We start from the raw sequence: 23558 nt of genomic DNA, 5'->3' as shown, positions 1-23558 counted from the left end.
AAAAAATTGTCAAAACACACCTTTCTCCGATGGCAGCATGCTTTATATATTGTACCCATCCACTTACAAAATAATTGTATGCTTCCAGAGACTTTCTTCCTCCGAATTCGTCAAAAGTGTACGCACTAACGGTGTGGATGAGATACTTGGCAATGTCCATTTCCTGAATATCGGGGTAACGTTACGCCGCAGGATTACATGACCAGTCCTCTTTCGACATTGTGTAAGGATCCTTTCCATCGATATAACTCAATTTCTCATCATATCTTGCCTTGCAAACATCGTCTAATGTGTCCCTGTAAATAACCTTCACCTTGTCGCCAGGTTTGGAGGAAGTTGTCATCGTTATCTCAACACAAAAGAGTCAAAAATACTTGGGTAAATGAAAAGGCGGTAAATACTATGGGTAAACATGAGCATGACAGCTTTGACACACAATATGGCGGCGCGCCGCAGAGGATAATGGGTAATTGGAAACCCATCTATACATTTGGTACTTCTATACTCTTTGGCTGTCCGTTATAAAAACATGAATTTATGGACATGTTTGCTTTTCGAAATTTTGTTTAGAAATAGCGGAGGCATTTTAGTACACGTGGAATACATTTCTTCTAAATTGCCAAAATTTCCTTAGATTTTCCATTTCATGAAGAATCTTACAAATTAAATACTCGGAAGAATATCACAAACGTTATATGACTGAGTATTATTACTAAAATGTATTTTAATTTCTTTAGAGCTCTCAAGAAGTTGATGACGTCATGGCGGTGGTCTGTGGTTGCTGAGCAACAGTGTTTGCGTCCATCATACCAGCACTTCAGCGATATATTTCCAGGTAAGTCTGTTGTCAAATGAACGAGCTTTTAGTAATAACATTTGAAATAGGTGACTGATACAGTGTTTTGACTGATTGATTGATTGATTGTTTTTGACTGTCTGACTGATATCAAAATCATATCCGGAGTAACGTTATCTCCAAATACTAAGCCAGAATTCTTATATTCCTCAGATCTGTCATTCAATAATATTGTCGGACTCTCTTGTGAAACTGCAGAACCTGCACACCTTCTTTATTGGAAACAAAAGCATTGATCAAATGGATAATGTAAGCCAACTATATTTTAGATGATACAATTTTAGAAAATGTGGAATCCCAGAAGGATTGGCTTCGTTTTTCAGCTGACCACTTGTGAAAGAGTGCACTGGCACACTTTTAAAAAGAGGAGCTATTATGGAAATATTTTACTTTGTAATAAAATAGTTAAGTGCAAACTGAATGTAATGTTTTCTGACACTTAATAGCAATTTAAATTTAAAATTCAAATCTATAATAAATGAAATTAGCTGAACTTTTCTGACTTATTGCCTAATTTCACAGACAAGGTTTAAGCTAGTCCCAGACTAAAATGCATGTTTGAGCTTTTTTAACTGAAAGCAACTTGCACTGATATATCTTAAAATATGTCAGTGCCATTGTTTTGTCTCAAGATGCACACCAGTAATGTTTTATTTTTTATTTTTAAGGAACGTTTATAAAAGCTACTTAAATGCCCTAATGGAACTAAGGCCTAATCCTGGCTTAATCTAAACCCTGTCTGTGAAACCAGGCATAGATCTTTATGCAATTTCATAATTACTTCTATTTTCTTTTAAATATGGTTCAGGTTTACTGCCGAATAAACTGCCGAGCATTAACACTCATTAAAATAAAGTTTTGGGTTTTTGCAGCGAGAACCTGTAAGTGATCAGCTCTTAAAAATAACCATTATTTTTTCTTATAGTTTACAGAACATTTTCAAATCTCTTTTTTGCAGCCTTAAAGTCTCTAGTGATGCCTCAAGCTGTGCTTGTTGTATTTTAAGTTCACTTTCTTTCTTAGCAAACGCTATTTCCGCTTTAGCCGCTTCAGCCTCTGCTCTAGCCATTGCGGCAGCTGTGGTTACGGCCGATGAGCCTCGTGAGCGCCGTGATGAACATGATGCATTAGATGCTTGCCTCCTTGATCCAGACTTGGAGCTTGATTTAGACATCGTAGGAGGAAGATCACCTTATGGGCTAGCTTGCTCCCCGCCGTGGAGTTAGAAACTAGAAGTTGGTCACTGAAGATTTTCGTTTTACTGTTCTGCCCTTTATCTCAAACGCCTTGCTTGAGTATGCAGTCAGATAACGCCTCCCAAAGACTACAGACACATGGATTGTTTCCAAGGTTTACTGCTGTCCAAGGAATAACGTAAAACTGTAAAAAAAAAAAAATACAGAATCCTAAATGTACAGAGTCGATTACATGTTTGCATAAGCACAACAAAGGATTTTACATTGCATATAGTTAGCATCAACTATAACAGAAACAGATTGTGCATTCACGAAACAAAGAAAACTAAATTTACATCTGGGATATAAGATATGACAATTAAATACGCATAGGAATTATAATGTAGCAACATCTACATACCGAAAGTGCCTTCAAAACAACTTAAATAAAGGAGCAATAGTAGCCATGACCGCATGCTCTTCTTTGCTGCTGGGCTCACATTTGTGATGTCATCATATAAAGACTTTAACAATATTATATGCAATACCCAACTTTGAACAGAAGGGGTCACTTTACTACAACTTTTATATCAAATAAATGCAGAATGTTCATATAGAACAACACATGGGTTTTTGCAGCGAGAACCTGTAAGTGATCAGCTCTTAAAATAACCATTCTTTTTTCTTATAGTTTACAGAACATTTTAAAATCTAAAGAACCTTTTTCCACTATAAAGAACCTTTTGTGGAATGGAAAGGTTGCGTGGACGTTACAGTTTAATCATGTAATGATCGATGCCAATTTTGCCAATAAAGAACCTTTATTTTTAAGTGTAAATTAAAATATACTTTAATGTAATTTCTATTGAAAAACGCATTTAAATATATTTGTAATGACAAACTTAATGATGAAGTTGCAATTTAGTACATTTAAAATATATTAACTTTAAAATGTCATATTGAATAACACACTTCAGTTTAAATTATAATCAAGTACTTTACATGAGCTTTAAAATGTTAGTCAACACATCAAAATAAGTGTACGTTATTTAAAGAATGACCAATAAAATGTTTTAAAATGTACTTTTAAGTTTTCATTTTACATTATTGCAAAGTGCACTTTTTAAAAGTTTACTTAAGAAACATTAATGAAAGTGAACTCTCATTAAGTGCATTCATGTTATATTATCTGCAAGTAGAGTTTTGTAAAATGTATGAGATTCGAATTACACATACAAGTGCACATTCAATACATTTAAACATGCTTCTTTTTCACAAGTGAGGGATTGCTAACATTTGTCCTGATGTTCTGTTCATAATTCATATTTTTTGCGCCTACATATAAAGCGTGAAACTGCCGTTGCAAAGATTCAGGATGCTGTAGAAGAAGTGCAACACAATGAGCTCCAGAAGCAGAAGGCAAATGAGGCTAGAGAGATCAGAAAAAAGAAGCATCAACTACACAAGGTAACCAACATCACCATGCCATCCATCTCATTCAAGTACAAGAACGCTGATCTTAAATGCTCGAGGTTTAATAAGTCAGATTTACACTACAGTTTTTGAAACGCTGCACTGTATTAAAATCTTCTTTCTACTGGACATACAAACTTAATATATCGAGGGCTTGGAACCAGAGGGGCGTAAGTGGCATTTGACAAACTTTACAGGAGAGCCAAAACAAAATTTTGACCACACTTCAATCAACTGTATTTATTAACCTTCAACCACAAATTGCAACCACATACATACTTATATGAGTAAGTTCTTAAGTGAACATATTATGGAATATTAACACGATGAACATATTCTAAAACCTTGCAAAATCTTGAAAATATGGCAAAAACATCAAATACGCCTTTTTGGCACCAAACATTTCCAATTCTTCTAAAGAAAAATAGGGCGTATCTGCTGATAATGCTGAAATGATTGGTCAAAACATTGGTTAAAAACACTCTAACTTCATAACTTTTCATTTTATTTAAAATACTGTATACATAGTCATTTAATTTCATCATTTCAAACTGTTTAACATTTCATTTCTAACCGTTTAATTTCAATTCTCATTTATGAGTTCACATTCATGTCAAACAGTTTAATTTCTCTTGTTTATTACACATTTCACTTTTTAGTTCACTTTAGTTGAACTAAAAAGTTCACTCACTGCCCACTGTCAGAGTGTTATAGAACTCTGCATAACAGTGAGGAATACTCCCATTGGTGCACAGGGTGAGTAGGTCTTTTTTCTTTAAGGCACTGATCCCTGGAGGATTTTCATACAATGAGCTGGGGTGTGTGGTTCTGGTGCCTCTTGTTGCCTGTTGTGCCACCGTCAGTTTTCGGAAGGTTGGGGCGGTGAAATCATACTTGAAGAAGATTGTTTTTGGTTCATCTTTCGTGTAGCGGAACCATTTAATCTTCTGCCAATGAACTGATTGTCCCTCGTCATCTTTTGTTCTGTTTTTGAGTATGTGGTTGGAGAAAGGCCTAATCCTGGCTTAATCTAAACCCTGTCTGTGAAACCAGGCATAGATCTTTATGCAATTTCATAATTACTTCTATTTTCTTTTAAATATGGTTCAGGTTTACTGCCGAATAAACTGCCGAGCATTAACACTCATTAAAATAAAGTTTTGGGTTTTTGCAGCGAGAACCTGTAAGTGATCAGCTCTTAAAATAACCATTATTTTTTCTTATAGTTTACAGAACATTTTAAAATCTAAAGAACCTTTTTCCACTATAAAGAACCTTTTGTGGAATGGAAAGGTTGCGTGGATGTTAAAGTTTCATCATGTAATGATCGATGCCAAATTTGCCAATAAAGAACCTTTATTTTTAAGAGTGTAAATTAAAATATACTTTAATGTAATTTCTATTGAAAAACGCATTTAAATATATTTGTAATGATGAAGTTGCTATTTAGTACATTTAAAATATATTAACTTTAAAATGTCATATTGAATAACACACTTCAGTTTAAATTATAATCAAGTACTTTACATGAGCTTTAAAATGTTAGTCAACACATCAAAATAAGTGTACGTTATTTAAAGAATGACCAATAAAATGTTTTAAAATGTACTTTTAAGTTTTCATTTTACATTATTGCAAAGTGCACTTTTAAAAGTTTACTTAAGAAACATTAATGAAAGTGAACTCTCATTAAGTGCATTCATGTTATATTATCTGCAAGTAGAGTTTTGTAAAATGTATGAGATTCGAATTACACATACAAGTGCACATTCAATACATTTAAACATGCTTCTTTTTCACAAGTGAGGGATTGCTAACATTTGTCCTGATGTTCTGTTCATAATTCATATTTTTTGTGCCTACATATAAAGCTTGAAAAGGGTGCTGTATACAATGAGCTCCTGGAGCAGGAGTCAATTGAGGTTAAGAAGATCAGGAACAAGGAGCTTCAACAACACAAGGTAACCAACATCACCATGCCATCCATCTCATTCAAGTACAAGAACGCTGATCTTAAATGCTCGAGGTTTAATAAGTCAGATTTACACTACAGTTTTTGAAACGCTGCACTGTATTAAAATCTTCTTTCTACTGGACATACAAACTTAATATATCGAGGGCTTGGAACCAGAGGGGCGTAAGTGGCATTTGACAAACTTTACAGGAGAGCCAAAACAAAATTTTGACCACACTTCAATCAACTGTATTTATTAACCTTCAACCACAAATTGCAACCACATACATACTTATATGAGTAAGTTCTTAAGTGAACATATTATGGAATATTAACACGATGAACATATTCTAAAACCTTGCAAAATCTTGAAAATATGGCAAAAACATCAAATACGCCTTTTTGGCACCAAACATTTCCAATTCTTCTAAAGAAAAATAGGGCGTATCTGCTGATAATGCTGAAATGATTGGTCAAAACATTGGTTAAAAACACTCTAACTTCATAACTTTTCATTTTATTTAAAATACTGTATACATAGTCATTTAATTTCATCATTTCAAACTGTTTAACATTTCATTTCTAACCGTTTAATTTCAATTCTCATTTATGAGTTCACATTCATGTCAAACAGTTTAATTTCTCTTGTTTATTACACATTTCACTTTTTAGTTCACTTTAGTTGAACTAAAAAGTTCACTCACTGCCCACTGTCAGAGTGTTATAGAACTCTGCATAACAGTGAGGAATACTCCCATTGGTGCACAGGGTGAGTAGGTCTTTTTTCTTTAAGGCACTGATCCCTGGAGGATTTTCATACAATGAGCTGGGGTGTGTGGTTCTGGTGCCTCTTGTTGCCTGTTGTGCCACCGTCAGTTTTCGGAAGGTTGGGGCGGTGAAATCATACTTGAAGAAGATTGTTTTTGGTTCATCTTTCGTGTAGCGGAACCATTTAATCTTCTGCCAATGAACTGATTGTCCCTCGTCATCTTTTGTTCTGTTTTTGAGTATGTGGTTGGAGAAAGGCCTAATCCTGGCTTAATCTAAACCCTGTCTGTGAAACCAGGCATAGATCTTTATGCAATTTCATAATTACTTCTATTTTCTTTTAAATATGGTTCAGGTTTACTGCCGAATAAACTGCCGAGCATTAACAATAAAGTTTTGGGTTTTTGCAGCGAGAACCTGTAAGTGATCAGCTCTTAAAATAACCATTCTTTTTTCTTATAGTTTACAGAACATTTTAAAATCTAAAGAACCTTTTTCCACTATAAAGAACCTTTTGTGGAATGGAAAGGTTGCGTGGATGTTAAAGTTTCATCATGGAATGATCGATGCCAAATTTGCCAATAAAGAACCTTTATTTTTAAGAGTGTAAATTAAAATATACTTTAATGTAATTTCTATTGAAAAACGCATTTAAATATATTTGTAATGACAAACTTAATGATGAATTTGCAATTTAGTACATTTAAAATATATTAACTTTAAAATGTCATATTGAATAACACACTTCAGTTTAAATTATAATCAAGTACTTTACAAGAGCTTTAAAATGTTAGTCAACACATCAAAATAAGTGTACGTTATTTAAAGAATGACCAATAAAATGTTTTAAAATGTACTTTTAAGTTTTCATTTTACATTATTGCAAAGTGCACTTTTTAAAAGTTTACTTAAGAAACATTAATGAAAGTGAACTCTCATTAAGTGCATTCATGTTATATTATCTGCAAGTAGAGTTTTGTAAAATGTATGAGATTCGAATTACACATACAAGTGCACATTCAATACATTTAAACATGCTTCTTTTTCACAAGTGAGGGATTGCTAACATTTGTCCTAATGTTCTGTTCATAATTCATATTTTTTGTGCCTACATATAAAGCGTGAAAAGGGTGCTGTACAATGAGCTCCTGGAGCAGGAGGCAATTGAGGCTCATAAAACCAGGAACGAGGAGCTTCAACAACACAAGGTAACCAACATCACCATGCCATCCATCTCATTCAAGTACAAGAACGCTGATCTTAAATGCTCGAGGTTTAATAAGTCAGATTTACACTACAGTGTTTGAAACGCTGCACTGTATTAAAATCTTCTTTCTACTGGACATACAAACTTAATATATACTCTTCTTGACAGTAGTGAATAAATATTGCTTCCTTCTTTCACAGGACGCATTTGTGGAATACTTAAATGGACCTCAACTTTTCGACAGCATGTTTGCTGAGGATCCTGATGCAGAGAAACTGGCTCTCCTCCCCGGAATTGACACACTGCTGGAAACATATCCTTATTATGAATAGCAAAATATACAAATCAAACCACAAATGAAAGCAATACATTATAATACACTCTTAAACATAGGGTTCTTTTTTGGCATTCATGGAGCTTTTCTTTTCTTTAGATTAGATTTTTTTTTCAGATAAAAAAGGGTTCTTTTAAGAACTGTTTCCTGAAAGGTTGTTTGGGGAATGAAAAATGGTTCTTCTATGGCATCACAAAAAAAAAAAAAAAAAAAACTATTATGCTTTTTTTACATTGTCAACTCCATTAGTGTGTAATATTGCTGTTTGAGCATGAAAAACGTCTGCAAAGTTACAAAGCACAAAGTCATTCCAAAGGGAGTTATTCTTGAGTTAGTCTTGAGTTTTCGCCCGGGAACAAACACGTCACAATATTTCCCGCCCAAGACATACGCAATATAAAGGGGCGAGGCCTAGTTGAGTTTGTTAGTAGTGCGTTGAAACTCATGGTTATGGTAAGGGGCGGCACATTTCCCAAACGCGCTCGAAGCAGTTGACCAATCACGACACATTGATTCAGCTGACCAATCAGAGCACATTGTGCTTTTTAGAAGTTAGGAGTTCATTGAGACAGGAACTAAACAGGGGTGCATTTCCCAAAAGCATAATTAGCAGTGTTGGGTAAGTCACTCTAAAAAAGTAATTAATTATTAGATCCTAATTACACTTATTACTCTCTCTCTAAAAAGTATGGGAATACTTATTACTAATTACTTTATAAATCCCATCAACTTTAACCAGTTGACCAATACAAGGATAGACAAGAAACTTTTCTTTTAATTATGTCAAATAAACATTATAGAATTGCATACATTATTCTTGAACTGACAAAGTGTGTAAAGAGAGAGGGTTACATAATAAAAACATACATTTTAACATAAAATTGATGTTAAATCCACTATTGTTTTATATAGAATTGTTGTACAGCCTATACAGTGTTGAATGCAATTACATCAGAAGTAATTGTAATTGAATTACAAAGAAATTAAGAGTAATCCCTTACTTTACTTTTCCAAGGGAAAAGTTATTAAAATACAGTTATTAATGAATTACGCCCAACTATGTTCGCAAGTTCCGTCGTTATCAGCATAGTTCAATGATTCTGTGTTTCCCAAAACTATAGTTCCAACAAACATTCGCTAACAGCATCGCAAACTTGTGTGGTCGGATCGACAGCTCTCGACCTGTGGTTAGAAGCAGAGTTTTTTGTTAAAATATAATGTGGACTTATCCTTATCTGGAGCAAAATAAGCAAACTGACATTCAGTACAATCTCTTATCTTTTATTTCGAATAAACACAAATGTAATTTACGTCTTTTAGTTTGTCAAAGCGTCGTTTTTGAAGAGTGAGAAGGAGCCTATGATTAAATCTGGAAATAAAGCAAAATAACTGAGAAAAAATTTTCCTCAGATGCCATGTCCGTAATTTAAATCTAGCATTGATTCAGTCTCAAACGGATTCATTAAAAGTATTTATTACTTCATGTGCGTGACATCATTAAAAACGTGGTTGAACGACAAATTTGCGACAGTACAGTTTCAGGGAAACTGTCGTGACGATCTAGTTCAGTGGTTCTCAACTCCAGTCCTCGGGACCCGCTGCTCTGCACATTTTGTATGTCTCTCTTATCTGACACACTCAAATCAGTTCATGGAGTCTCTCCTAACGAGCTGATGATCTGATTCAGGTGTGTTAAATAAGGGAGACATACAAAATGTGCAGAGCAGCGGGTCCCGAGGACTGGAGTTGAGAACCACTGATCTAGTTGATTTCTTTAACAATGCATCGTACTCTGGTAGTTAAACAGCGAGTTATGTCGTTGTTCGGGAAACACATCCCAGTGTGTTGCTGACAGACTGGGAAGAGAGGTGCTGAAACAATGTCAAATGTGTTTAAAATTTGTTTTGTTTTTTTAACATTCAAGCATGAAAACCTATTCTAGTAGAGCCCAAAAGCAACAACAAGACTGTAAAATGGCCTCTTTAAGAGTGCAGATGAGGGAACAGCTGTTAAAAAGGACTCAAAATAATCAATTTACCTTGACAATCCATTTACGTATAAGAGCAAAATGGAAGCTCTATGTGTGCAGATAGTTGATGAGGGTTTTGCTCAGCTTGCTAAGAGAACGGCTGAGGTGGAAGCCTTTTCTACCGGTTCCCATGAGGCAGTGACTGACAATCGGCAGGAAGCAGTGGAAATAGCAGTTGACTTTGAAAACTTCAGGAGACAGGTTGGTTTCTTCTCCCTCAGTCACACAAGACAACCTGTTTCTGACCAGTTGAACACATCAAAACGCTCAAAAATTAAATTCTGTTCTATTGCAGAAGATTGTGGAAATGCAACAGATCGCAGATGCCGATCTTCTTGAAGCTTACATCACTTCCTGCCATGAACAGGCTGACCAGTTCTCTGACACTCTCATGAGTATTGAACTGCCACTGGTGGACCAACTGGAGGTCAGAATAAAAATACCTATATTGTTATTGTAATATTAATTACGGAGCATATCACCTAAACGAATGGATGTTTCACAAATATGCTTTTTTTTGTTTTGTTTTTAAGGACATCTTCCAAGACTTTGAGAGGAACATCTCAGACATGGTTGAAGAGTTCATTCAATATGTGCAAGGAATATATCCTTTATCCAACAAAGCAAATCAAAAATACTTTTATTTTATGGGTAAGGCTTCTTTAACTCTGACACACATTCGCACGGTGTCGAGACCTGGAGAACCAGCACCATGAACAACAGCTTGTGATTGCCTTGGCAACACTGGAGAAGGTGGTCAATAGCGAGCTAGAGGAGGAAATACCGGATGATCTGGCAACGGTCAGTGGAAAACTGTCTTCATGATCACTTAATTTGTGTACAATTATGAATAATTAAGAAGTCAAAAGCCATCGTAACTACATGCCAGACACTTATTTTTAGTATTGACTGATCCTTCGTCCTCATTTCCTATGCTGCCCTGTAGCTCTTGGTAGATAAAGACACAGTGACCGATGCAGTCAGTGCTTCTCACGACACCCACCTGCAGAAGATTGATGACAGGGAGGATGAGCTACTGGCACGGGTCAACAGCTGGAAGAGCGATCTGCTGAAATCGGTACTTATATGAACACACCTCCTGTGAACTCCTTAACAATATTATTATATTATATTATATTATATTATATTATATTATATTATATTACGTTGTAGCCTACCATGCAGCTGTCCAGGATCAGAACGACCTTTTGTTATTAAATAAAAATATAAATCCTTTTTGTTTGTGTTAATAGATACGCAATTATCAGGTGGAGAGGAATCGCAAGCGCATCTCAGAGATCCTAAACTACATTAGTTTTGTAAAGGATGAGCTGGAGGACATGGCAACATCTAAGAACACCGCTTTTAGTAAGCGCTGCCTCGGCGTGCTCGAGACCGAGACAGGCAGCACATAGTGTGTGTCTGTCAGACACATGCAGGGGAACCCCGCATGTTTCACAGACGGGGAGCGGCATTTGAAGCTAACACCGAGCTTCTTGAAGCTCACATCACTTCAAGTACAAACTTCAAAAACGCGAACCAGTGAGAACGCCAATGACGTGCACATGCGTATTACGAGTTCAGTCTGTAGGTATGTGCATTTGAATATATGTGTAGTCCTTCCCTACAAATCAACCCTCAACATACTACTTGTCTGGCCTTAAAATTAATAATACAGAATTTGTATCGCTTCCACGTAGCCACGCAAACCAGAATTATCCTGACAACGCTTTATCTGTAGAGAGGTAAAGGGAGGGGAGGGAGGCCTTCACAGGGAAGAGCCTAGTTGACATTTCAGGACTGCGCTGTTGTCGCGTCCAGGTGCAGGTCCTTCATCAGATCTGGATACAACCTGGATACGGCAGACTGCGGTAAACCTCGGGATAAACAGAGAAACTAATATTAGCATAGACGCCATTCTTCTTATGATGTAACGAGTACATCAGGATTTATGGGAAGTGTTCCCGGTTCCGGCTGACCTAATCTATGCAGCCTAACATTGAATTATAAAGTCTATAATGTTTTATGTGTATGCTAGGTCAAAGAGATGTGTTTTTAGTCTAGCTTTGAACTGACAGAGTGTGTCTGCTTCCCCGACAATGTTAGGAAGACTGTTCCAAAGTTTTGGTGCTAAATAGGAAAAGGATCTACCGCCAGCAGTTGATTTTGATATTCTAGGTATTATCAACTGGCCGGAATTTTGAGATCGCAATAGACGTGAAGGACTATAATGCGTTAAGAGCTCGCTCAAGTACTGCGGAGCTAAACCATTTAGTGCTTTGTAAGTAATCAGCAATATTTAAAAATGTATACAATGTTTAATAGGGAGCCAGTGCATTGTTGACAAAACTGGGCTAATATGGTCATACTTCCTGGTTCTGGTAAGAACTCGAGCTGCTGCGTTTTGGACCAGCTGTAATTTGTTTATTAAGCATGCAGGGCAATCACCCATAATCTAGCCTTGATGTCATGAACGCATGAACTATTGGTTCTGCATTTGTCAATGAGAGCATATGACGTAATTTAGATATATTTTTAAGATGGACAAATGCGGTTTTATTCATTGCTATATAGACTAGACGGATTTCAGAAAAATGGCCTTCTATAAGAAGTGAGGAGCATTTATGGGTACAAGTCGGGAATCGGCCTACCTTACATATTTCAAGGGTGCTGAGTCCAAAAAAACTGGTACCCAAGCGAAATTGTCAGTTTTTGACCTTCTAATTTGCATATCAAAATGGCCGCCAAATTGCCTATCTTGCTCAGTCGTTGGACCATTTTCCCCTAGTTTTTTTGTAAGTAGGCAATCAAGATGAGGAAATTAAGTTTCTAGATCGATAGTCAAGGGTCAGAGCAAAGATATAATGGAGGCTCACTGACTTTTTTATGTATATATATATGCAAAATACCAACTTTTAAGGTGAAATTAAGCATTATTTGTGTCATTTTTTAAGGCCGACATACATATTCAATCAATATCACTCTTAACCCTTGTGCATTGTTCAAATTCACTACCCTTTCGTTATGTTCGTGGTTGAAAACAGCCACTACTTTAAACTGCTGTAAAAATGTATCAGATAAATCTTTTTTTCAATTTTTTTTGCATAAATCTATTAATCAACCTCAGTCCTTATCAAAACTACAATTTTTTTTTTTTTTAATTCAGGATTTTAACTCTTTAATTGCCAAATTCATAAATGATGTCACTGATTTGGGGAAAAAAACACACAAAATTACTTATTTTCAATATAAAATGTGAATTTGGACTGGATTTTTTTTTACCTTTTATCACAGTCTTGGACATGTCAAAGATTAGAAACAACATTGGTTTTGATGCATTGTTCGTTTTTGTGTAGCATCAGATTTTAACTTTTTCTCCCTCATTTACTGTTTGTGGCTGTTTTTGCCCCATTGACTTCCATTATAACCACATTTTTTGATTGCAAAGCCATGACACCATATAATCATGCATTTTTGATTGTTGGTGGTTTTCCCTGTTGGGAAGAGGTAAAATTAGTCATTTTTACTGTTGATAACCAGGTGGCACCATTAACCCTTTAGATAGGCCTGTGCAAAAAAAGCTTAGTTTCTGGCTTTTACATGGAGTTATATGGAGTATAATAGCATATTTGTGTGTGTGTGTGTGTGTGTGTGTGTGTGTGTGTGTGTGTGTGTGTGTGTGTGTGAGAGAGAGAGTATGAGAACTCACCTTGATGCGTCTGAGAAAATCAAAATATGCACCTCAGTTTTCAGAACTACATGGAGTAAACAAAAACAAAGTAAGTGTATTTATGCATCTGCTGCCTTTTGATGGTGAGAAATGCAGACTAAACAAAACAAGTGGATTTAAACACTTGCATGCAAGCCTGCTGGTCATTTGATGGTGAGAAGAGCAGCAAGCAACATGACAAAGGGCTTGACTTGTAGTGAAGTTTTAGAGATGATTATGCAGCCTGACCCCTCCAGCGAGCTGCAGGATGTATCGTCTTCTCCCTCTGACACAACAGACTCAGGAGAGTCAGATCCTGATTTGGATGATGGCACCCTCATCATCCTCTCTAGCTTCCACTGAAGGCGAGGAGGATTCGGAGGATCCTGGATCTGGGTGGAGTGGGAGAAACGACAAAGTGAGGTTTTCCACCAACGCGGAGACAACTCCCTTTCTTCAGCCTGCCAACTCCCGTTGACTCCAGGGCCGACGTGCTATACCATCGCAAGGGTCCAGAACATGGATTCTGTGTTCAATCTGTTTTTTACGGAGGAGATGATTGACCTCATTGTCAGCATGACCAACCTCCGTGGGCGCCGCACAATGAGAAACTGGACCGGGGTGGACTCCACAGATCTCCGTGCCTACATGGGGCTACTGATTTTGGCCGGCATCTACAGGTCCAGAGGGGAGTCCACACGTTGCCTGTGGGATCATCGCCTTCCCCTCCTATTTTTACTCCGTAAAAAACAGATTGAACACAGAATCCATATTCTGGACCCTTGCGATGGCATAGCACGTCGGCCCTGGAGTCAACGGGAGTTGGCAGGCTGAAGAAAGGGAGTTGTCTCCGCGTTGGTGGAAAACCTCACTTTGTCGTTTCTCCCACTCCGCCCAGATCCAGGATCCTCCGAATCCTCCTCGCCTTCAGTGGAAGCTAGAGAGGATGATGAGGGTGCCATCATCCAAATCAAGATCTGACTCTCCTGAGTCTGTGGTGTCAGAGGGAGAATACGATACATCCTGCAGCTCGCTGGAGGGTCAGGCTGCATAATCATCTCTAAAACTTCACTACAAGTCAAGCCCTTTGTCATGTTGCTTGCTGCTCTTCTCACCATCAAATGACCAGCAGGCTTGCATGCAAGTGTTTAAATCCACTTGTTTGGTTTAGTCTGCATTTCTCACCATCAAAAGGCAGCATATGCATAAATACACTTACTTTGTTTTTGTTTACTCCATGTAGTTCTGAAAACTGAGGTGCATATTTTGATTTTCTCAGACGCATCAAGGTGAGTTCTCATTCTCTCTCTCAGACACACACACAAACACACACACAAACACACACACACACACACACACACACACACACACACACAAATATGCTATTATACTCCATATAACTCCATGTAAAAGCCAGAAACCAAGCTTTTTTTGCACAGGCCTATCTAAAGGGTTAATGGTGCCACCTGGTTATCAACAGTAAAAATGACAAATTTTACCTCTTCCCAACAGGGAAAACCACCACCAATCAAAAATGCATGATTATATGGTGTCATGGCTTTGCAATCAAAAAATGTGGTTATAATGGAAGTCAATGGGGCAAAAACAGCCACAAACAGTAAATGAGGGAGAAAAAGTTAAAATCTGATGCTACACAAAAACTAACAATGCATCAAAACCAATGTTGTTTCTAATCTTTGACATGTCCAAGACTGTGATAAAAGGTTAAAAAAAAAATCCAGTCCACATTCACATTTTATATAGAAAATAAGTAATTTTGTGTGTTTTTTTTTCCCAAATCAGTGACATCATTTATGAATTTGGCAATTAAAGAGTTAAAATCCGGAATTTTTTAAAACATTTTGTAGTTTTGATCAGGACTGAGGTTGATTAATAGATTTATGCAAAAAAAATTGAAAAAAATATTTATCTGATACATTTTTACAGCAGTTTAAAGTAGTGGCTGTTTTCAGCCACGGACATAACGAAAGGGTAGTAAATTTGCCCACAGTGTACTGTTGAGTTTTTGAAAAATTTCAAAGCATTTTCCCAAAATATGTGTCAAAATAAGATTAGTCACCAAAAATCATTCCATTTGCTGAAACACAGAGAAAGTTATGGCCAAATTAAGACTCAAAAATACCCCGTAGTGGATGAAAACATCCCCAACAGCATATAAGGGTTAAATGTTCCCAGGCAGTGTATATATGATATGTGATGTATTCCATATTACATAATAACTAAGAAAAACACCATTGCAAGTTGTCTGAGATTTCATTTTTTTAATGCAAATTAAGCATTTGTTCTCTAAATTCTAAGACGGGAAAAACCCAGGTGAATAGGGAAAAAAATACCATGAAACTTCCCTTGTACAGATCTACAGATCACATCTTGTTTCTATATATTTTCTTTCATGTTTGTAGCTTAATTGCTTTGCTTTTTTCTTTTAGATTTTTAGTTCTGTAGTTCACTCCCTCTGTAAATAGTTTTTGGTAAATTGTTTTTATACCTTTCTAGTTTGCTTGTGTGCCATTTGTCTTTGGAATTTCATTTTGATTAGTATTTATTTCTGCAGTCCTTTTCCAAGTTCTTTGGTTACCCCTTGCCTTGGTATACTTGAGGACTACAACTCCACATTTAAACAAGGGCATTGGTCATCACTCTGACATGCACACATTGCAGTGCATAACAGCCCTGATTTTTGGCATTTGCACTGGCGTGTTGTGCATTGTTTTTTACAGGTCCACAGAATCATTTCCAGGCAACTTTCAGGTATTGGATTCTGTGACATAAGAATGGGCTATAGTCCTGAATCGCCATGTTTCCATCCCATGTCCAAGGGTGAAGGAAGCTCAGGTGTGGCATAGTGAGCATTTCTCCAAACCATTGCCTGGTAGTGTACTCTCAGCAGATGGAAGTGGAGCTCATCGCTTGTCGCCGGCATTGCTTCTGGTTTACCTGTCCTGGAGAAAAGTATATGCCTTGCTGCATCAACAGAGTCTGTTTTATGCACATCATATATTCTGCAGACAAAAGCCTCTGAAGATCTTTGAGTCTCCTCCGTGAGATCACCAATTCCGAGGTTGCTGAGCAATTGATGGTGCATTTTCCAGACTTTCCACGATGTACTTTTGGTGTGACTTGCAATGTATGATGTGGTATCACAACCAGTTAGTGCATGAAATGCTACAAGGCTTGGTGCTGAATCCTTTGGCAGTTTGTTAAAAACAGCATCAATGGGTATATATTGTGGCTTCCTTGTGGTACCAGACAACAGCCAGAGTTTTTTACATGCTACGTGCGGGAAATGGGAAACCAGAATCACAAGCACATCAGTGTCTCTAGATGACACGACTACTGTGTCTGACTGGCAGTGCACTGCATGTAATACCAATCGGGTATCTGCCTCTTCGTGTGTGGCTCTCAGATGAGTCAGGTTGGTTGTTGCTTTCGATGACCTATCCTCCGTTTCTTTGTCTCTGAACCCACCAGCAACAACTATCTCTTTATCATCTGGTGCCTGAGCACATAGTTCTTCAGAGAGTAGATTGGCAAGATCAGCTTTGTTGTCAGGGAGGGACCGGAAGTTGGTCCAGTTTTTCGGAAGATGCACATCACGACCCTCAACAAGTCGTCTGATTGGTTGAGCTGCTTTTGTGCGTCGTGTCCTGGTAGCACCCTTGATGGTCTCTTCTCTGTATCTGTCAAACACAACGTCTATCCGTTTATAGGAACATCCTGCTTTCAATACTGCTCTGACAAATGTGTCAGCCAAATCTCCAAATGTTACTGCTTTGTCTGGCTTTCCTAGGGCAACCACCAGTGCCTGTCCATCTATGATGAGGCAAGATGACATGTCGGGAAGTTCAATAGCTTCAGGACAGACTATGTCTTCTGTTAACTTATTTACCAATACAGACTTGTTTCCAGTGCGAAGGGTCCCATTCATTTCAGCAAGGGATATGGGAACTGGCAGAAGCTCGTATTTTAGGACAGCTGGTAAGTCAACTGGACGACCTGCCTCATAGGCCGTAACAAGGCGTTTGAGGACGTTTCGGTCAGCCTTTACGACGGTTCTGTTGTCTTTGATTTTAGGATTTTTGGCCACTTCATACAGAGATGCAAATGTTTTAGCTTTGCTCTTATGTAGGGTTGAATGGATTGGGACCTCTGGTTTATCTTTGTCCTCAGGAACAATCATCCTTTTCTCAATGAATGAATTCACTTTTTCTTGTCCTAGGTCTTTGGCAGAAAGTAATGAGACTGAACCAAACACTTTGAAGACTAAAACCAATGCCATTTCGTCTCTGTTGTCTCTCTTTTCACGGGATTTGGTAGCTTCATTGTGGACGTAAGCTTATTACTTAAGAGCAAAGCTAAAACATTTGCATCTCTGATTTTAGGATTTTTGGCCACTTCATACAGAGATGCAAATGTTTTAGCTTTGCTCTTAAGTAATAAGCTTACGTCCACAATGAAGCTACCAAATCCCGTGAAAAGAGAGACAACAGAGACGAAATGGCATTGGTTTTAGTCTTCAAAGGATTCAAAGTGTTTGGTTCAGTCTCATTACTTTCTGCCAAAGACCTAGGACAAGAAAAAGTGAATTCATTCATTGAGAAAAGGATGATTTTTCCTGAGGACAAAGATAAACCAGAGGTCCCAATCCATTCAACCCTACATAAGAGCAAAGCTAAAACATTTGCATCTCTGTATGAAGTGGCCAAAAATCCTAAAATCAAAGACAACAGAACCGTCGTAAAGGCTGACCGAAACGTCCTCAAACGCCTTGTTACGGCCTATGAGGCAGGTCGTCCAGTTGACTTACCAGCTGTCCTAAAATACGAGCTTCTGCCAGTTCCCATATCCCTTGCTGAAATGAATGGGACCCTTCGCACTGGAAACAAGTCTGTATTGGTAAATAAGTTAACAGAAGACATAGTCTGTCCTGAAGCTATTGAACTTCCCGACATGTCATCTTGCCTCATCATAGATGGACAGGCACTGGTGGTTGCCCTAGGAAAGCCAGACAAAGCAGTAACATTTGGAGATTTGGCTGACACATTTGTCAGAGCAGTATTGAAAGCAGGATGTTCCTATAAACGGATAGACGTTGTGTTTGACAGATACAGAGAAGAGACCATCAAGGGTGCTACCAGGACACGACGCACAAAAGCAGCTCAACCAATCAGACGACTTGTTGAGGGTCGTGATGTGCATCTTCCGAAAAACTGGACCAACTTCCGGTCCCTCCCTGACAACAAAGCTGATCTTGCCAATCTACTCTCTGAAGAACTATGTGCTCAGGCACCAGATGATAAAGAGATAGTTGTTGCTGGTGGGTTCAGAGACAAAGAAACGGAGGATAGGTCATCGAAAGCAACAACCAACCTGACTCATCTGAGAGCCACACACGAAGAGGCAGATAACCGATTGGTATTACATGCAGTGCACTGCCAGTCAGACACAGTAGTCGTGTCATCTAGAGACACTGATGTGCTTGTGATTCTGGTTTCCCATTTCCCGCACGTAGCATGTAAAAAACTCTGGCTGTTGTCTGGTACCACAAGGAAGCCACAATATATACCCATTGATGCTGTTTTTAACAAACTGCCAAAGGATTCAGCACCAAGCCTTGTAGCATTTCATGCACTAACTGGTTGTGATACCACATCATACATTGCAAGTCACACCAAAAGTACATCGTGGAAAGTCTGGAAAATGCACCATCAATTGCTCAGCAACCTCGGAATTGGTGATCTCACGGAGGAGACTCAAAGATCTTCAGAGGCTTTTGTCTGCAGAATATATGATGTGCATAAAACAGACTCTGTTGATGCAGCAAGGCATATACTTTTCTCCAGGACAGGTAAACCAGAAGCAATGCCGGCGACAAGCGATGAGCTCCACTTCCATCTGCTGAGAGTACACTACCAGGCAATGGTTTGGAGAAATGCTCACTATGCCACACCTGAGCTTCCTTCACCCTTGGACATGGGATGGAAACATGGCGGTTCAGGACTATAGCCCATTCTTATGTCACAGAATCCAATACCTGAAAGTTGCCTGGAAATGATCCTGTGTACCTGTAAAAAACAATGCACAACACGCCAGTGCAAATGCCAAAAATCAGGGCTGTTATGCACTGCAATGTGTGCATGTCAGAGTGATGACCAATGTCCTTGTTTAAATGTGGAGTTGTAGTCCTCAAGTATACCAAGGCAAGGGGTAACCAAAGAACTTGGAAAAGGACTGCAGAAATAAATACTAATCAAAATGAAATTCCAAAGACAAATGGCACACAAGCAAACTAGAAAGGTATAAAAACAATTTACCAAAAACTATTTACAGAGGGAGTGAACTACAGAACTAAAAATCTAACAGAAAAAAGCAAAGCAATTAAGCTACAAACATGAAAGAAAATATACAGAAACAAGATGTGATCTGTAAATCTGTTCAAGGGAAGTTTCATGGTGTTTTTTTCCCTATTCACCTGGGTTTTTCCCGTCTTAGAATAATAGAGAACAAATGCTTAATTTGCATTAAAAAAATGAAATCTCAGACAACTTGCAATGGTGTTTTTCTTAGTTATTATGTAATATGGAATACATCACATATCATATATACACTGGGAACATTTAAGAGTGATTTTGATTGAATATGTAGGCTATGTCGGCCTTAAAAAATGACACAAATAATGCTTAATTTCACCTTAAAAGTTGGTATTTTGCATATATATATATATATATATATACATAAAAAAGGCAGTGATCCTCCATTATATCTTTGCTCTGACCCTTGACTATCGATCTAGAAACTTAATTTCCTCATCTTGATTGCCTACTTACAAAAAAACTAGGGGAAAATGGTCCAACGACTGAGCAAGATAGGCAATTTGGCGGCCATTTTGATATGCAAATTAGAAGGTCAAAAACTCACAATTTCGCTTGGGTACCAGTGTTTTTGGATTCAGCACCCTTGAAATATGTAAAGTAGGCCGATTCCCGACTTGTACCCATAAATGCTCCTCACTTTTTGACTTTTTGGGTACATCCCATCTAGACTAATAGAAGAGGAAGAATTCGTTAAACTCTTTAAATCATCTAAATCGACAACATGTATGTTAGAACCTATACCAACTAAGCTATTGAAAGAGATGCTTCCAGAGGTCATAGATCCTCTTCTTAATATCATTAATTCATCTTTGTCATAAGGATACGTACCAAAAACTTGTGATTAAACCGCTTGTTAAAAAAACGCAACTTGATCATACAGAATTAGTCAATTACATGCTGATCTCGAATCTACCTTCCTTTTTAGAAAGAAATGATATCTGTGAGGATTTTCAGTCAGGATTTAGACCGTACCATAGTACTGAGACTGCTCTCATTAGAGTTACAAATGATTTGCTCTTATCATCCGATCGTGGTTGTATCTCTCTATTAGTGTTACTCGATCTTAGTGCTGCATTTGATGCTATTGACCACAACATTCTTTTAAGTAGACTCGAAAATTATGTTGGCATTAGTGAAATCGCATTAGCATTGTTTAAATCATACATATCTGACCGTTATCAGTTTGTAGCAGTAAATGAAGAGATGTCTCATCGATCACAAGTTCAGTATGGCGTACCACAAGGCTCAGTACTAGGACCGTTGCTTTTCACTCTGTACATGCTACCCTTGGGAGATATCATTTGGAAGCATGGAATTAGTTTTCAGTTATGCCGATGATACTCAGCTCTATATTTCTTCACGCCCTGACGAAACTTACAAATTCACAAAATTAACTGAATGTATAGGTGATATAAAAAATTGGATGACTAGTAATTTCCTACTACTAAATTCTGAAAAAACAGAGATTCTAAGTATTGGACAAAAAACTTCCTCACGTAATAATCTAGAATACTGTCTAACACTTGATGGCTGCTCTGTTAAGTCTTCGTCGTCGGTTAGGAACCTGGGTGTGCTCTTTGATACCAATCTTTCATTTGAAAGTCACAAATCAATTTTTTCCTTAGGGACACTGCAATGCACTGCCTGATGCGATACTGTAGTAGACGGTTGCATAGTTATCATTTTCTCCCTGATATTATCAATCTTGTAAGTGAAGAAGTTCATAAAGTCATTACTGCTGTGCTGCTTGGAAACTTCTGGGCTTGAAGCTTTATTTTTTGTTAGTTTAGCTACTGTTTCAAATAAATACCTAGGGTTTTGTTTATTTTCTTCAAATAGGGTTGAAAAATAAGCAGATCTAGCAGCTTTTAAAGGTCCCATGACATGAAAATTTCACTTTATGAGTTTTTTTTAACATTAATATGAGTTCCCCTAGCCTTCCTATGGTCCCCCAGTGGCTAGACATTTTGATAGGTGTAAACAAAGCCCTGGGTATTTTTGAGAAAATGAAAGCTCAGACGGGCGAATCTAGAATCTTCCCTTTATGTCGTCATAAGGGGAAAGGTCACCTCCCCTTTCTCTTCTTTGCCCGCAAAGAAAATTTGGCCCGCCCATGAGTCATCCTCATTTTTTATATAGTGCTTTTAACCATGTAGATTGTTGCAAAGCAGCTTTACAGAGATAAATGTATAACTTATGGTAGCAGAGATTGTTTTGGCTTTATAGCGGTTCTTTAATAAAGTTATTTTTCAGCTAAAGTTATTTTTGATTGATTTGCTTCCGTCGCAACGATCATTTGTTATTAAATTAGGGGTCGCTAAGACGACACCATTCTCTCTACACAGACTTTAAACGCGAACCTGTGAGAAACGCTGATGGCGTTCACATGCGCATTAAGGAGTGGTTCTATAGTTATGTGCGTTTGAATATATGTGCGCAGGTTTGTAATTCCCTACAAACCAAGCCTAAACAAAGTACTGGTCTTTCCTTATAAATTTTGATACAGAATTTTATTTTATTTTGTCACTTCGGGGGTAGGTACGCGAAACAAATTTCCCGAAAACGCTTTATCTGTAGAGTGGTAAAGACTAGTTGGCACTTCATCGCTGCGTTGTCATCGGGTCCTGGCGAAGGTCCTTCGTCAGGTCTGGATATGGCCTGGACACTGCAGGCTGCGGGAAAACCTCGGGATAAACAAAGACACTAAAATTAGCGTAGATGCCATTCTTCTTATGATGTAACGAGTACATCAGGATTTATGGGAAGTGTTCCCGGTTCCGGCTGATCTAATCTATGCAGCCTAACATTGAATTATAAAAGTCTATAATGTTTTATGTGTATGCTAGGTCAAAGAGATGTGTCTTTTAATCTGGCTTTGAACTGACAGAGTGTGTCTGCTTCCCGGACAATGTTAGGAAGACTGTTCCAAAGTTTTGGTACTAAATAGGAAAAGGATCTACCGCCAGCAGTTGATTTTGATATTCTAGGTATTATCAACTGGCCGGAATTTTGAGATCGCAATAGACGTGAAGGGTACTGCGGAGCTAAACCATTGTAAGTAATCAGCAATATTAAAAAATGTATACGATGTTTAATAGGGAGCCAGTGTATTGTTGACAGAACTGGGCTAATATGGTCATACTTTCTGGTTCTGGTAAGAACTCGAGCTGCTGCGTTTTGGACCAGCTGTAATTTGTTTATTAAGCATGCAGGGCAATCACCCATAATCTAGCCTTGATGTCATGAACGCATGGACTAATTGTTCTGCATTTGTCAATGAGAGCATATGACGTAATTTAGATATATTTTTAAGATGGAAAAATGCGGTTTTACTCATTCATTGCTATAGAAGAGGAAGAATTCGTTAAACTCGTTAAATCATCTAAATCGACAACATGTATGTTAGAACCTATACCAACTAAGCTACTGAAAGAGATGCTTCCAGAGGTCATAGATCCTCTTCTTAATATCATTAATTAATCTTTGTCATAAGGATACGTACCAAAAACTTGATTAAACCGCTTGTTAAAAAAACGCAACTTGATCGTACAGAATTAGTCAATTACAGGCTGATCTCGAATCTACCTTCCTTTTTAGAAAGAAATTATATCTGTGAGGATTTTCAGTCAGGATTTAGACCGTACCATAGTACTGAGAC

At 37.7% G+C, this 23558-nt stretch overlaps 1 protein-coding gene across 1 annotated transcript; it reads left to right on the top strand.

Moving 5' to 3' along the window:
- Positions 1-738: 738 nt before the first annotated feature.
- On the top strand, positions 739-12126 carry LOC309491382 (dynein regulatory complex subunit 3-like). The gene is made up of 11 exons (XM_082190413.1): positions 739-835; positions 1010-1105; positions 5376-5465; positions 7634-7764; positions 8912-8954; positions 9857-9997; positions 10092-10223; positions 10330-10389; positions 10472-10597; positions 10743-10874; positions 11050-12126. The coding sequence occupies exons 2-11, from the start codon at positions 1097-1099 to the stop codon at positions 11209-11211; spliced, it is 1026 nt and encodes a 341-aa protein (XP_082046539.1). The 5' UTR covers positions 739-835; positions 1010-1096; the 3' UTR covers positions 11212-12126.
- The last annotated feature ends 11432 nt before the right edge of the window (positions 12127-23558 follow it).

The sequence above is a fragment of the Leuciscus leuciscus genome (genome assembly GCF_965113295.1).
Source record: "Leuciscus leuciscus genome assembly, contig: HAP1_SCAFFOLD_197, whole genome shotgun sequence".
In the NCBI taxonomy this organism is placed as follows: Eukaryota; Metazoa; Chordata; class Actinopteri; order Cypriniformes; family Leuciscidae; genus Leuciscus; species Leuciscus leuciscus.
Note: the sequence above shows the minus strand (reverse complement) of the source record. Positions and strands in the feature narration are given on the sequence as shown.